This window comes from Hyperolius riggenbachi, chromosome 5 (assembly GCF_040937935.1).
Source record: "Hyperolius riggenbachi isolate aHypRig1 chromosome 5, aHypRig1.pri, whole genome shotgun sequence".
Taxonomy (NCBI): domain Eukaryota; kingdom Metazoa; phylum Chordata; class Amphibia; order Anura; family Hyperoliidae; genus Hyperolius; species Hyperolius riggenbachi.
In genome coordinates, this window is record NC_090650.1 from 2086599 (window position 1) to 2103234 (window position 16636).

Sequence of the window (16636 nt, forward strand, 5' to 3'; positions counted from 1 at the left end):
ACTGTGTAGGTGTGGCTCTCATACTACATGGAAGGGGGTAAGATTTCTGTCTGATGGGGAGTGCAGCTCCATAGAATAGACTGTGTAGGTGTGGCTCTCATACTACATGGAAGGGGGTAAGATCTCTGTCTGATGGGGAGTGCAGCTCCATAGAATAGACTGTGTAGGTGTGGCTCTCATACTACATGGAAGGGGGTAAGATCTCTGTCTGATGGGGAGTGCAGCTCCATAGAATAGACTGTGTAGGTGTGGCTCTCATACTACATGGAAGGGGGTAAGATCTCTGTCTGATGGGGAGTGCAGCTCCATAGAATAGACTGTGTAGGTGTGGCTCTCATACTACATGGAAGGGGGTAAGATTTCTGTCTGATGGGGAGTGCAGCTCCATAGAATAGACTGTGTAGGTGTGGCTCTCATACTACATGGAAGGGGGTAAGATTTCTGTCTGATGGGGAGTTCAGCTCCATAGAATAGACTGTGTAGGTGTGGCTCTCATACTACATGGAAGGGGGTAAGATTTCTGTCTGATGGGGAGTGCAGCTCCATAGAATAGACTGTGTAGGTGTGGCTCTCATACTACATGGAAGGGGGTAAGATCTCTGTCTGATGGGGAGTGCAGCTCCATAGAATAGACTGTGTAGGTGTGGCTCTCATACTACATGGAAGGGGGTAAGATTTCTGTCTGATGGGGAGTGCAGCTCCATAGAATAGACTGTGTAGGTATGGCTCTCATACTACATGGAAGGGGGTAAGATTTCTGTCTGATGGGGAGTGCAGCTCCATAGAATAGACTGTGTAGGTATGGCTCTCATACTACATGGAAGGGGGTAAGATTTCTGTCTGATGGGGAGTGCAGCTCCATAGAATAGACTGTGAAGGTGTGGCTCTCATACTACATGGAAGGGGGTAAGATCTCTGTCTGATGTGGAGTGCAGCTCCATAGAATAGACTGTGAAGGTGTGGCTCTCATACTACATGGAAGGGGGTAAGATTTCTGTCTGATGGGGAGTGCAGCTCCATAGAATAGACTGTGTAGGTGTGGCTCTCATACTACATGGGAGGGGGTAAGATTTCTGTCTGATGGGGAGTGCAGCTCCATAGAATAGACTGTGTAGGTATGGCTCTCATACTACATGGAAGGGGGTAAGATCTCTGTCTGATGTGGAGTGCAGCTCCATAGAATAGACTGTGAAGGTGTGGCTCTCATACTACATGGAAGGGGGTAAGATTTCTGTCTGATGGGGAGTGCAGCTCCATAGAATAGACTGTGTAGGTATGGCTCTCATACTACATGGAAGGGGGTAAGATTTCTGTCTGATGGGGAGTGCAGCTCCATAGAATAGACTGTGTAGGTGTGGCTCTCATACTACATGGAAGGGGGTAAGATTTCTGTCTGATGGGGAGTGCAGCTCCATAGAATAGACTGTGTAGGTGTGGCTCTCATACTACATGGAAGGGGGTAAGATTTCTGTCTGATGGGGAGTGCAGCTCCATAGAATAGACTGTGTAGGTGTGGCTCTCATACTACATGGAAGGGGGTAAGATTTCTGTCTGATGGGGAGTGCAGCTCCATAGAATAGACTGTGTAGGTGTGGCTCTCATACTACATGGAAGGGGGTAAGATCTCTGTCTGATGGGGAGTGCAGCTCCATAGAATAGACTGTAGGTATGGCTCTCATACTACATGGAAGGGGGTAAGATTTCTGTCTGATGGGGAGTGCAGCTCCATAGAATAGACTGTGTAGGTATGGCTCTCATACTACATGGAAGGGGGTAAGATTTCTGTCTGATGGGGAGTGCAGCTCCATAGAATAGACTGTGTAGGTGTGGCTCTCATACTACACGGAAGGGGGTAAGATCTCTGTCTGATGGGGAGTGCAGCTCCATAGAATAGACTGTGTAGGTGTGGCTCTCATACTACATGGAAGGGGGTAAGATCTCTGTCTGATGGGGAGTGCAGCTCCATAGAATAGACTGTGTAGGTGTGGCTCTCATACTACATGGAAGGGGGTAAGATCTCTGTCTGATGGGGAGTGCAGCTCCATAGAATAGACTGTGTAGGTGTGGCTCTCATACTACATGGAAGGGGGTAAGATTTCTGTCTGATGGGGAGTGCAGCTCCATAGAATAGACTGTGTAGGTGTGGCTCTCATACTACACGGAAGGGGGTAAAATTGGTCTGTGATCTTTGATTTTCCAAAGACTTTTATCTGATGTGTGTACCCACCTTTATTCTTCTTGCTTCAAGGTTGAGGCACGTACTCTATTAGATAGATCGAAGATGCGGCGTATGCCACGACGCGGGTCGGCTAGTAAAAAATATTGAAAACCAAATTCAGAAAAGGGGACAGAGCCACAAACAGTGAATCAGATTTGTTTCATTTCTTGGGAAAATACAAAATATTGATGCCAAGGACCCCAAAGTTCACAAACATGGTCATTGAGTGACTTTGTGTCCAGGTTACAAAAAGTGGTCGGAGCTAAAACCAAATTTCACTGGGAAAATATAAACTGCAGCCCTTCTTACACTGTTTATTTCAGGATTCCCAAACTTTGCCCAGATGGTAACTGAGTGACTGAGATTAATATTCAGGGAAGTGGGTGGAGCCTATAATAGCCAATCAAAATTCACCTGTTGATTTTCAAGAGGAATATTTAAATCGCTGCCATTTATACACTGGTAATAGCAGAGGCCTCAAACCTGCTACAGTTGGTCATTGGGTGACTGGGGTTCAAATGCTGGAGAGGGGCGGAGCCACAAACAGCCAATCTGATTTGTTTAATTTCTATGGGAATATACAAATTATTGATGCCCAGGGCCGGATTTATGGCAAGCCCACCTAGGCCGTGGCCTAGGGCGCCATATAATTGACCCTTGTTTAGGGCGGCTGGGGGGGCATTTTATTACTTTATTTAAAAGCAAACATACTTTCAAAGCGCCCGCCACCCGCCCGCGCTATCATTCATTCTGGCCGCCGGATCCACTCTCCTCCACCATTACACATGCAGCCAGCACTGTAACATGACATGAGGCAGCCAGACCCAGTCAGTCCGCAGCCGCCCTCTACAAACTCTGATGCAGGGCGGCTGGCCGCGGACAGAGCGGGTCTGACTGCCTCATGTCATGCTGGCTGCTTGTAATGGTGGAGGTGAGAGTAACCGGCGAGCTGAATGAATGAATGATAGGGCGGGCAGCGGGTGCTTTGAAAGTACGTTTGAACAGTGCAGGAAGGCTGGATGGCCAGGGCTGCAGTCTGCAGACACACGTGGAGGAAGATCCCGGTGGGCAGAAGCAGCAAACATACAGCTGCAGGCAACTTAAGTGAGCATACAGTTCAGCCTGGCTTGCCCGGGAGAAGAACGTCCACTTCCTGCAGAAATGAAGAGTCGCAGGGCAGCTGTTTGTTCCTCTCCCCTCCCGTACAGTCAGACACATCACAGCACGGGGGAAGGTGAGACTGCTCAGCTGAACGGAATTCAGCTCACATGGGAGAAGCAGGATTCTTGTGCAGCCTTCACTGGCTGCAGGAAGCTGGAAGATCCCGATGCGTCTGTGTCCCTGATGCAGTTTCTGGCCTGCATACATGCGAGTCCCTGTCCTACTCCTGAGTCCTGACAACTTTTTCCCCACCCCACAGCGTTAGGTGGCCTATTTGACCCCTTGCTCTCTATTGAGGTACCACTTCTCCCAGCAAGTCCACCCCATCAGGGGCGGCGCCAGGGGGGTGCAAGGGGGTGCTCGAGCACCCCCTAGAATTGTCCAAGCACCCCCAAAGCACCCCCTGGAGTGAACTGACTTCAGGCGTCTAAAAGACGCCAAGTCAGTTCACAAAGCGGCAGCACGGAGCAGCAGGCAGGGCTACGGTAAGATGGCCGCCCGAAGCCCTGTTCTGCAGACTTCGAGTCTGCAGTGCATGGCTTCGGGCGGCCATTTTCCCGTAGCCCTGCTCTCTGCATGCAGGCAGGAAGTCTCGTCGTGACGTCGGGAAGGAAGAGGATCGTGGGCGCGCGGGCGCTTCGTGCCACAAGGAGGTCGGGACAGGTGGTCGGGAAAGAAGGTCTTCTGGCTGTAGGTGAGTAAATGGGTTTTTCTTTTCTTTTTCAGGTGATGCTGATTGTGCATATTGGGGTCATTTCTGCTACGGATTGTGCATATTGGGGTCATATCTGCTACGGATTGTGCATATTGGGGTCATATCTGCTACGGATTGTGCATATTGGGGTCATATCTGCTACGGATTGTGCATATTGGGGTCATATCTGCTACGGATTGTGCATATTGGGGTCATATCTGCTACGGATTGTGCATATTGGGGTCATATCTGCTACGGATTGTGCATATTGGGGTCATATCTGCTACGGATTGTGCATATTGGGGTCATATCTGCTACGGATTGTGCATATTGGGGTCATATCTGCTACGGATTGTGCATATTGGGGTCATATCTGCTACAGATTGTGCATATTGGGGTCATATCTGCTACGGATTGTGCATATTGGGGTCATATCTGCTACGGATTGTGCATATTGGGGTCATATCTGCTACGGATTGTGCATATTGGGGTCATATCTGCTACGGATTGTGCATATTGGGGTCATATCTGCTACGGATTGTGCATATTGGGGTCATATCTGCTACGGATTGTGCATATTGGGGTCATATCTGCTACGGATTGTGCATATTGGGGTCATATCTGCTACGGATTGTGCATATTGGGGTCATATCTGCTACGGATTGTGCATATTGGGGTCATATCTGCTACAGATTGTGCATATTGGGGTCATATCTGCTACGGATTGTGCATATTGGGGTCATATCTGCTACGGATTGTGCATATTGGGGTCATATCTGCTACGGATTGTGCATATTGGGGTCATATCTGCTACGGATTGTGCATATTGGGGTCATATCTGCTACGGATTGTGCATATTGGGGTCATATCTGCTACGGATTGTGCATATTGGGGTCATATCTGCTACGGATTGTGCATATTGGGGTCATATCTGCTACGGATTGTGCATATTGGGGTCATATCTGCTACGGATTGTGCATATTGGGGTCATATCTGCTACGGATTGTGCATATTGGGGTCATATCTGCTACGGATTGTGCATATTGGGGTCATATCTGCTACGGATTGTGCATATTGGGGTCATATCTGCTACCGATTGTGCATATTGGGGTCATATCTGCTACCGATTGTGCATATTGGGGTCATATCTGCTACCGATTGTGCATATTGGGGTCATATCTGCTACGGATTGTGCATATTGGGGTCATATCTGCTACGGATTGTGCATATTGGGGTCATATCTGCTACGGATTGTGCATATTGGGGTCATATCTGCTACGGATTGTGCATATTGGGGTCATTTCTGCTACCGATTGTGCATATTGGGGTCATTTCTGCTACCGATTGTGCATATTGGGGTCATTTCTGCTACCGATTGTGCATATTGGGGTCATTTCTGCTACCGATTGTGCATATTGGGGTCATTTCTGCTACCGATTGTGCATATTGGGGTCATATCTGCTACGGATTGTGCATATTGGGGTCATATCTGCTACGGATTGTGCATATTGGGGTCATATCTGCTACCGATTGTGCATATTGGAGTCATATCTGCTACCGATTGTGCATATTGGGGTCATATCTGCTACCGATTGTGCATATTGGGGTCATATCTGCTACCGATTGTGCATATTGGGGTCATATCTGCTACCGATTGTGCATATTGGGGTCATATCTGCCACCGATTGTGCATATTGGGGTCATATCTGCCACCGATTGTGCATATTGGGGCCATATCTGCCACCGATTGTGCATATTGGGACCATATCTGCCACCGATTGTGCATATTGGGACCATATCTGCCACCGATTGTGCATATTGGGACCATATCTGCCACCGATTGTGCATATTGGGACCATATCTGCCACCGATTGTGCATATTGGGACCATATCTGCCACCGATTGTGCATATTGGGACCATATCTGCCACCGATTGTGCATATTGGGACCATATCTGCCACCGATTGTGCATATTGGGACCATATCTGCCACCGATTGTGCATATTGGGACCATATCTGCCACCGATTGTGCATATTGGGACCATATCTGCCACCGATTGTGCATATTGGGGTCATATCTGCTACCGATTGTGCATATTGGGGTCATATCTGCTACCGATTGTGCATATTGGGGTCATATCTGCTACCGATTGTGCATATTGGGGCCATATCTGCTACCGATTGTGCATATTGGGGCCATATCTGCTACCGATTGTGCATATTGGGGCCATATCTGATAACAATTGTGCATATTGGGGCCATATCTGATAACGATTGTGCATATTGGGGTCATTGGACGTGTTTTTTGTTAAAATCTGCTCACATTACGTGTATTTTCTTGAGAAAACCTGCACAATTATGTGAATTTTCTGGGGAAAGGGTCACTAAAACTTGGGCCCTCTGTCTTTGCGTTGCACTTTTAAAGGGAACCCGAGGTGAGAATAATATTGAGGCTGCCATATTTATCTCCCTTTAAGCAATACCAGTTGCCTGGCTGCCGTGCTGGTCCTCTGCCTCTTATTCTTTCAACCATAGACCCTGAACAAGCATGCAGCAGGTCAGGGGTTTCTGACAATATTGTCAGAACTGACAAGATTAGCTGCATGCTTGTTTCAGGTGTAATTCAGTTCACTACTACAGCCAAATAGATCAGCAGGGCTGCCAGGCAACTAGTATTGTTTAAAAGGAAATAAATATGGCAGCCACCATATCACTCTCACCCTGGGTTCACTTTAAATTACAGTTAGCCCCGCCCTCATCCGGTCATGACCACGCCCATTTTTTCGCCACGGCGCGCTCCGCGCGCCGCAGGTTGTAGCCACACCCATTTTTTGCCGCGGCGCGCGAGGTCGTCAGCTCCCCCGGAAATTGGTCCAGCACCTGCATAGCACCCCCTAAAAAAATTTCCTGGAGCCGCCACTGCACCCCATTTATATAGGTACTACAGCTATCAGCCTGTCCCTCCTCCTCAGAGCTCCCAGCAAGTACTCCAACGCCCCCTCCTTTGTAGAGGCACTACAGCTGCCAGCATGCTCCTCTCCTCCATGGAGGCACCAGAGATCCCAGCATTCTCCACCCCCCTTCCATAGGAGGCACCACAGATCCCAACACGCACCTCCTCCATATACAGTAGTACTGTATTGTGATTTCCCTTAGGGCCCCAGTGCTATCTGGTGACCCTCCCTCTTGTCTCTCCCAAAGTGAAATATGGTCCCCTGGAGCTTCTGTGTATTTGCACCAAAGCACACAGACACCCGGCCAGCATGCTCCTCTGCATGTTTTTCCGTCTTGAGTATGCACATGTCCACTGGAGTATGTACACGCCATTAGGTTACAGAGATGAGGTGCCCACAAGGATGAAGCACACAGAAGAGCAAGCGGGCCGGACAGGTGAATGTGATCCACTGAAAATGTTCTGCAAGGGCTTCGGGGGCCCAGCAGCCGTCTTCGAGGCCCTAGGGGACAATACAATACTATATGGGAGCTGTAGTGCCTCTATAGAAGAGTAGGTGCATGCTGGGAGCTGTGGTGCATCTATGGAGGGAAGGAGCATGCTTGGAGCTGTGGTACTTCTATAAAGCGGGTGTAGGGCTTGCTGGCAGCTGTGGTGCCTCTATAGGAGGGGGAAGAGGTAGCCCAGGGGCTTCCTGTATCTTCCTATACCTCAACCTTTCCAGTGGTGAGTAGGTTTCTTCAGTATGCAACTGCAACTGTGGGCGAGTGCATCTGTACTGGACATGGCTGCACAAGTAAGGTCCGCACATGCCCAGTAATGTGCACAAAAAGTAAAGTAAAAAAAAAGCCTTGCAAAAGTGCCTTAGTTCTATTGGGCATGCACAGACCTTACTTGTGCATGATCTGTATGGACACGCTCGCCCATGCCTGCAGAATTAAGAAACCTATTCAAGCAGAGAGTGACCCAGTGCTGGAACAGTGGGGTGTATGACGTCTCCTTTAGTAGCTTCAAGTATTGTTAGTTTCAGGTACTGTTCTTTTTTATGCTTGGGGGGGGGGGGGGGGCGGTGGTTGAATTTGTTGTGTACTGATATATATTGGGGGCGGGGGGGGGCGGTGGTGGAATTTGTTGTGTACATATATATATTATCGGCTGGTGACAGACGGCCTAGGGCGGTAGAAAGTACAAATCCGGCCCTGCCAAGGACTCCAAAGCTCACAAACTTGGTCATAGAGTATTTGTGTGTTAGGGTTAGAAAGTGGGCGGAGCTAACACCAGCCAAATACATACACGGGCAATGCCGCGTCATCAGTGGGTGGAGACAAATACAAATTTCACTGGGAAAATGTAAACTGCATCCATTCTTACACTGTTAATGGCAGGGTTCTCAAACTTTGCACAGTTGGTCACTGGGTGACTGGGATTAATATTCAGAAAAGTGGGTGGAGCCTACAAAAGTGAATCAAACTTCACCTGTTCCTTTTCAAGGGGAATATTTAATTGCTGCCATTCTTGAACTGTTAATGGCACAGGCCTCAAACCTGGTACAATTGGTCACTGGGTGACTGGGGTTCAAATACAGAAAAGGGGGTGGAGCCACACACAGCCAATCAGATTTGTTTCATTTCAATGCAGATTATTGATACCAAAGACCGCAAAGCTCACAAACTTGGTCAGTGAGTAATTGTGTTAAGGTTAGAAAAAGTAGGCGGAGCCAACACCAGCCATATACATACCCGGGCAACGCCGGGCAATCAGCTAGTCTATATATATAATAGAGTAAGTGCCTCAACCGTCAAGCAAGAAGAAGAAGTAGCGCCCTGCCCCCAGGGCCGGTCCAAGCAAAAAGAAGAAGTAGTGTCATATCAAACCAATGGCAAAGAGGGATAATTTGCATATTCAGTAGCAGTGCATTGTGGGTAACCACAAATGTTCAGTTATAGCTGAATTATTGCAGATTTGCTTCTATTTTTTTAAGAAGGAAAATGACACCAAGCTTTGCTTTTTTTAGTAGGAGGGCTTTTTGGTTCCTTTTATCCCCCTATACATTCCGAGTGCTTTGGGTCACCCTGAGCTGCTTGGTTACTCTGTTGTACTGGTCCAAGCCCTATCTCATACATCTGTATCAATCCCTGCTATGTACTAATGAGGACTAAATGATTGAAATAGGCTGTCACATCTGGGTTTGATATGGCTGTGTAAAACTTAAAGCTGTTGGCTTACTTGACTTACCAAGGGTGAAAAGGAATAATTTGCATATTTAGTAGCAGTGCATTGTGGGTAATCACAAATGTTCACTTATAGCTGAATTATTGCAGATTTTCTTATATTTTAAATTACACCAAGCTTTGAGTTTTTTAGTAGAAGGTCTTTTTGGTCCCTTTTATCCCCCTATACATTCCGAGTGGTTTGCGTCACCCTGAGCTGCTTAGTTACTCTGTTGTACTGGTCCAAGCCCTATCTCATACATCTGTATCAATCCCTGCCATGTATTGATGAGGACCAAAAGTCTGAAACAGGCTGTCTACATGTGGGTTTGATATGACTGTGTAAAATTTAAAGCTATATGCTTGCTATACACCAGCAGCTCTGGATGCATGCTTGGCTTACTAAGGATGAAAAGGAATTATTTGCATATTTATTAGCAGTGCATTGTGGGTAACCACAAATGTTCACTTATAGCTGAATTATTGCATATTTCCTTCTGTTTTAGGAAGGAAAAATTACACCAAGCTTTGCTTTTTTTAGTAGGAGGTCTTTTGGTCCCTTTTATCCCCCTATACATTCCGAGTGGTTTGGGTCACCCTGAGCTGCTTGGTTACTCTGTTGTACTGGTCCAAGCCCTATCTCATACAGCTGTATCAATCCCTGCTATGTACTGATGAGGCCCAAAACTCTGGAACAGACTGTCTACATGTAGGTTTGATATGACTGTGTAAAATTTAAAGCTATAAGCTTGCTATACACCAGCGGCTCTGGATGCTTGCTTGGCTTTCCAAGAGGGAAAAGGGGTAATTTGCATATTTAGTAGCAGTGCATTGTGGGTAACTACAAATGTTCACTTATAGCTGAATTATTGCAGATTTCCTTCTGTTTTAAAAAAGGAAATTAAACCAATACAGTGTGCGGCATTGCAGGAAGTGACGACAGTGGAACGCACGATGGAACACGGAAGAGGTGAGTCATCCCCGCCCGCTGCCTCTTACTAATAGTGGCGGCTGCTACTGTGCTTGAGGGGGAGGCCCCCTCCCCCGCCGCTGTGCCCAATACCCCCTTCCTGCCCTCTACCCTCTTATGCGGCGTATGCTACGCCGCGGGTCGGCTAGTGTATTTATATTTACAGATAGCGATGAAGAGGCCCGGGGCGATGTCAGCTGGCATCTGTGCACAGTAACAACATGCTGCCCGCCCAGCGGAATTCTCTGTAATATGAAGAGCGCCGATTGTGCTTCTCGGAATGTTTCACAGTCGAGAGAGAACGTGTCTGTCATGTGTGGATGTTCAGCTGAATGCAGAGCGAGCAGACAGGAAATGAACACCGATCTCCAGGAATCGTATCGTGATTGTAAACAAGTGTGTGTCTGTTGGACGCCGTGCCGGTCTTGCCAAGCCAGTGAGTGTGGAGGGGCTTTGACGGTGGGGAGGGGTGGAGCAAAGAGGTGTTCCATAATGATGGCGAGCCTGTAAATATGGCAGATGCAAAAGGGCGGAGCTCAGGCAGACAAATGAGGGGGTGTGGCGAATAAACATGAGGGTGACATCATTATGACAAGGTATTCGTGGCTTTGTCATGTCTGCTGGCTCCATATTTTGGTTTTGTGTTGCTTCTGCCATGTTCTTCTTCTCTCAGGACCTCTGACGATATCTGTTCAGGACCCGCCCCTCTACATCCACCATATTTATAGCACTGCACCTCCTGCACTAACATGGCACAGTTCCTGCTCTGCATGAGATTTATGGCTCCACCCCCTGGCAGGGCCGTAGGGTCGGTACAAAGATCATCCAACTCCGACTTCTCAGTTTATGATACTACCGACACTGACTCCGACTCCTCAGCTTATGATATCTCCGACTCCTCAGTTTATGATATCTCCGACTCCTCAGTTTATGATATCTACGACTCCGACTCCTCAGTTTATGATATCTCCGACTCCGACTCCTCAGTTTATGATACCACCAACTCCGACTTCTCAGTTTATGATACTACCGACTCTGACACACACACCTGAACCAGGACTGGAGGAGGACAGAGTACACTTCCACATAGACATTCCCTGAACCAGGACTGGAGGAGGGCAGAGTGCACTCCCACACAGACATTTCCTGAACCAGGACTGTAGGAGGGTAGAGTGCACTCCCACACAGACATTCCCTGAACCAGGACTGGAGGAGGACAGAGTACACTCCCACACAGACATTCCCTGAACCAGGACTGGAGGAGGACAGAGTGCACTCCCACACAGACATTTCCTGAACCAGGACTGGAGGAGGGTAGAGTGCACTCCCACACAGACATTCCCTGAACCAGGACTGGAGGAGGGCAGAGTGCACTCCCACACAGACATTTCCTGAACCAGGACTGGAGGAGGACAGAGTACACTCCCACACAGACATTCCCTGAACCAGGACTGGAGGAGGAAGGAGTACAATCCCACACAGACATTTCCGGAACCAGGACTGGAGGAGGACAGAGTACACTCCCACGCAGACATTCCCTGAACCAGGACTGGAGGAGGACAGAGTACACTCCCACACAGACATTTCCTGAACCAGGACTGGAGGAGGGCAGAGTACAATCCCACACAGACATTCCCTGAACCAGGACTGGAGGAGGGCAGAGTACACTCCCACACAGACATTCCCTGAACCAGGACTGGAGGAGGACAGAGTGCACTCCCACACAGACATTTCCTGAACCAGGACTGGAGGAGGGTAGAGTGCACTCCCACACAGACATTCCCTGAACCAGGACTGGAGGAGGGCAGAGTGCACTCCCACACAGACATTTCCTGAACCAGGACTGGAGGAGGACAGAGTACACTCCCACACAGACATTCCCTGAACCAGGACTGGAGGAGGAAGGAGTACAATCCCACACAGACATTTCCTGAACCAGGACTGGAGGAGGGCAGAGTGCACTCCCACACAGACATTTCCGGAACCAGGACTGGAGGAGGACAGAGTACACTCCCACGCAGAAATTCCCTGAACCAGGACTGGAGGAGGACAGAGTACACTCCCACACAGACATTTCCTGAACCAGGACTGGAGGAGGACAGAGTACACTCCCACACAGACATTCCCTGAACCAGGACTGGAGGAGGAAGGAGTACAATCCCACACAGACATTTCCGGAACCAGGACTGGAGGAGGACAGAGTACACTCCAACGCAGACATTCCCTGAACCAGGACTGGAGGAGGACAGAGTACACTCCCACACAGACATTTCCTGAACCAGGACTGGAGGAGGACAGAGTACAATCCCACACAGACATTCCCTGAACCAGGACTGGAGGAGGGCAGAGTGCACTCCCACACAGACATTTCCTGAACCAGGACTGGAGGAGGACAGAGTACAATCCCACACAGACATTCCCTGAACCAGGACTGGAGGAGGGCAGAGTACACTCCCACACAGACATTCCCTGAACCAGGACAGGAGGCGGACAGAGTACACTCCCACACAGACATTCCCTGAACCAGGACTGGAGGAGGACAGAGTACACTCCCACACAGACATTTCCGGAACCAGGACTGGAGGAGGGCAGAGTGCACTCCCACACAGACATTCCCTGAACCAGGACTGGAGGAGGACAGAGTACACTCCCACACAGACATTTCCTGAACCAGGACTGGAGGAGGACAGAGTACACTACCACACAGACATTCCCTGAACCAGGACTGGAGGAGGACAGAGTGCACTCCCACACAGACATTCCCTGAACCAGGACTGGAGGAGGACGGAGTTCACTCCCACACAGACATTTCCTGAACCAGGACTGGAGGAGGACAGAGTACACTCCCACACAGACATTTCCTGAACCAGGACTGGAGGAGGACAGAGTACACTCCCACACAGACATTCCCTTAAACAGGACAGGAGGAGGACAGAGTACACTCCCACACAGACATTCCCTGAACCAGGACAGGAGGAGGACAGAGTACACTCCCACACAGACATTTCCTGAACCAGGACTGGAGGAGGACAGAGTACACTCTCACACAGACATTCCCTGAACCAGTGCAGGAGGAGGACAGAGTACACTCCCACACAGACATTCCCTGAACCAGTACAGGAGGAGGACAGAGTACACTCCCACACAGACATTTCCTGAACCAGGACTGGAGGAGGACAGAGTACACTCCCACACAGACATTCCCTGAACCAGTGCAGGAGGAGGACAGAGTACACTCCCACACAGACATTCCCTGAACCAGTACAGGAGGAGGACAGAGTACACTCCCACACAGACATTTCCTGAACCAGGACTGGAGGAGGACAGAGTACACTCCCACACAGACATTTCCTGAACCAGTGCAGGAGGAGGACAGAGTACACTCCCACACAGACATTCCCTGAACCAGTACAGGAGGAGGACAGAGTACACTCCCACACAGACATTTCCTGAACCAGGACTGGAGGAGGACAGAGTACACTCCCACACAGACATTCCCTGAACCAGGACTGGAGGAGGACAGAGTACACTCCCACACAGACATTCCCTGAACCAGGACTGGAGGAGGACAGAGTACACTCCCACACAGACATTTCCTGAACCAGGACTGGAGGAGGACAGAGTACACTCCCACACAGACATTCCCTGAACCAGGACAGGAGGAGGACAGAGTACACTCCCACACAGAAATTTCCTGAACCAGGACTGGAGGAGGACAGAGTACACTCCCACACAGACATTCCCTGAACCAGTGCAGGAGGAGGACAGAGTACACTCCCACACAGACATTCCCTGAACCAGTACAGGAGGAGGACAGAGTACACTCCCACACAGACATTTCCTGAACCAGGACTGGAGGAGGACAGAGTACACTCCCACACAGACATTCCCTGAACCAGTGCAGGAGGAGGACAGAGTACACTCCCTCACAGACATTCCCTGAACCAGTACAGGAGGAGGACAGAGTACACTCCCACACAGACATTTCCTGAACCAGGACTGGAGGAGGACAGAGTACACTCCCACACAGACATTTCCTGAACCAGTGCAGGAGGAGGACAGAGTACACTCCCACACAGACATTCCCTGAACCAGTGCAGGAGGAGGACAGAGTACACTCCCACACAGACATTTCCTGAACCAGGACTGGAGGAGGACAGAGTACACTCCCACACAGACATTCCCTGAACCAGTGCAGGAGGAGGACAGAGTACACTCCCACACAGACATTCCCTGAACCAGTACAGGAGGAGGACAGAGTACACTCCCACACAGACATTTCCTGAACCAGGACTGGAGGAGGACAGAGTACACTCCCACACAGACATTCCCTGAACCAGTGCAGGAGGAGGACAGAGTACACTCCCACACAGACATTCCCTGAACCAGTGCAGGAGGAGGACAGAGTACACTCCCACACAGACATTCCCTGAACCAGTGCAGGAGGAGGACAGAGTACACTCCCACACAGACATTCCCTGAACCAGGACTGGAGGAGGTGAAATATATATCCACAACGTCTACAAATCTTCTTTATTATAGCTCTTTAAATCAGGGAAACCAGTGGGAAGAGCATGTGCCGGTGTGCAGAATTTTCCTGCGATGATTGGAGAAAGAATGTTGCGTTCAGAACGCCGTGCGTCATCAGACACGGCACATGCTATTTTCACTGCTTTTTATGGTTTCCCTGCTGTAAAGAGCTGCCTATTATAAAGAAGATTTTAGATGGTGCAGATCTGGTGAAATATGTGGACATTTCCCAGAGGCTCCAGGGGTGATCCCAGCACCGCTATACCTATTGCTGCAGCTGCATCTGGTGAGTTTTATACTGACCTGTTGGGTCAAAGTCGGCAAAATAGTCGGGACAATTCTGGGTGACGTTGTGCCCGGCAGGCGTATCGTCCCAGCACAGCCAGCCGTCCCACGTGCGATTGCAGTACAGACCTGTATGCAAAGGAAACACTCATTAATGGCAAATAACAACATAGGGGAAGACACCTATATCAATGTCATCACTTTCCTCACACCCAACTACAGGGGGGCAGAGCTGTGAGGGGGGGCAGACCCTGCAGGGGGGGGGGGGGGGCAGACCCTGCAGGGGGGGGGGGGGGCAGAGCTATGAGGGGGGGGGGGCAGACCCTGCAGGGAAGGGGGGCAGAGCTATGAGGAGGGAGGGGCAGACCCTGCAAGGAAGGGGGGCAGAGCTGTGAGGGGGGGCAGAGCTGTGAGAGGGGAGGGGCAGACCCTGCAGGGAAGGGGGGCAGAGCTGTGAGGGGGGCGGGGCAGACCCTGCAGGGAAGGGGGGGCAGAGCTATGAGGGGGGGGGGCAGACCCTGCAGGGAAGGGGGGCAGAGCTATGAGGAGGGAGGGGCAGACCCTGCAAGGAAGGGGGGCAGAGCTGTGAGGGGGGGCAGACCCTGCAGGGGGGGGGGGGGGGCAGAGCTGTGAGGGGGGGGCAGACCCTGCAGGGAAGGGGGGCAGAGCTATGAGGGGGGGGGGGGCAGACCCTGCAGGGAAGGGGGGCAGAGCTATGAGGGGGGGGGGCAGACCCTGCAGGGAAGGGGGGCAGAGCTATGAGGGGGGAGGGGGCAGACCCTGCAGGGAAGGGGGGCAGAGCTATGAGGAGGGAGGGGCAGACCCTGCAAGGAAGGGGGGCAGAGCTGTGAGGGGGGGGCAGACCCTGCAGGGGGGGGGGGCAGAGCTGTGAGGGGGGGGCAGACCCTGCAGGGAAGGGGGGCAGAGCTATGAGGGGGGGGGCAGACCCTGCAGGGAAGGGGGGCAGAGCTATGAGGAGGGAGGGGCAGACCCTGCAGGGAAGGGGGCAGAGCTGTGAGGGGGGAGGGGGCAGACCCTGCAGGGAAGGGGGGCAGAGCTATGAGGAGGGAGGGGCAGACCCTGCAAGGAAGGGGGGCAGAGCTGTGAGGGGGGGGCAGACCCTGCAGGGGGGGGGGCAGAGCTGTGAGGGGGGAGGGGCAGACCCTGCAGGGAAGGGGGGCAGAGCTATGAGGGGGGGGGGCAGACCCTGCAGGGAAGGGGGGCAGAGCTATGAGGGGGGGGGGGGCAGACCCTGCAGGGGGGGGGGCAGAGCTATGAGGGGGGGGCAGACCCTGCAGGGAAGGGGGGCAGAGCTATGAGGAGGGAGGGGCAGACCCTGCAAGGAAGGGGGGCAGAGCTGTGAGGGGGGGCAGAGCTGTGAGGGGGGAGGGGCAGACCCTGCAGGGAAGGGGGGCAGAGCTGTGAGGGGGGGGGGCAGACCCTGCAGGGAAGGGGGGCAGAGCTATGAGGGGGGGGGGGGGCAGACCCTGCAGGGAAGGGGGGCAGAGCTATGAGGAGGGAGGGGCAGACCCTGCAAGGAAGGGGGGCAGAGCTGTGAGGGGGGGGGGCAGACCCTGCAGGGGGGGGGGCAGAGCTGTGAGGGGGGGGGCAGACC

The 16636-nt window shown here is 51.2% G+C and overlaps 1 protein-coding gene across 1 annotated transcript in view; it reads right to left on the reverse strand.

Annotated features, from left to right (window-relative positions):
• CALCR (calcitonin receptor) overlaps positions 1 to 16636 on the reverse strand; it is a 653324-nt gene that overhangs the window by 320978 nt on the left and 315710 nt on the right. Inside the window, exon 4 of the mRNA XM_068238473.1 lies at positions 15040 to 15150. Coding sequence (XP_068094574.1) covers positions 15040 to 15150 — 111 coding nt within the window. The remainder of the gene's footprint in view (positions 1 to 15039; positions 15151 to 16636) is intronic.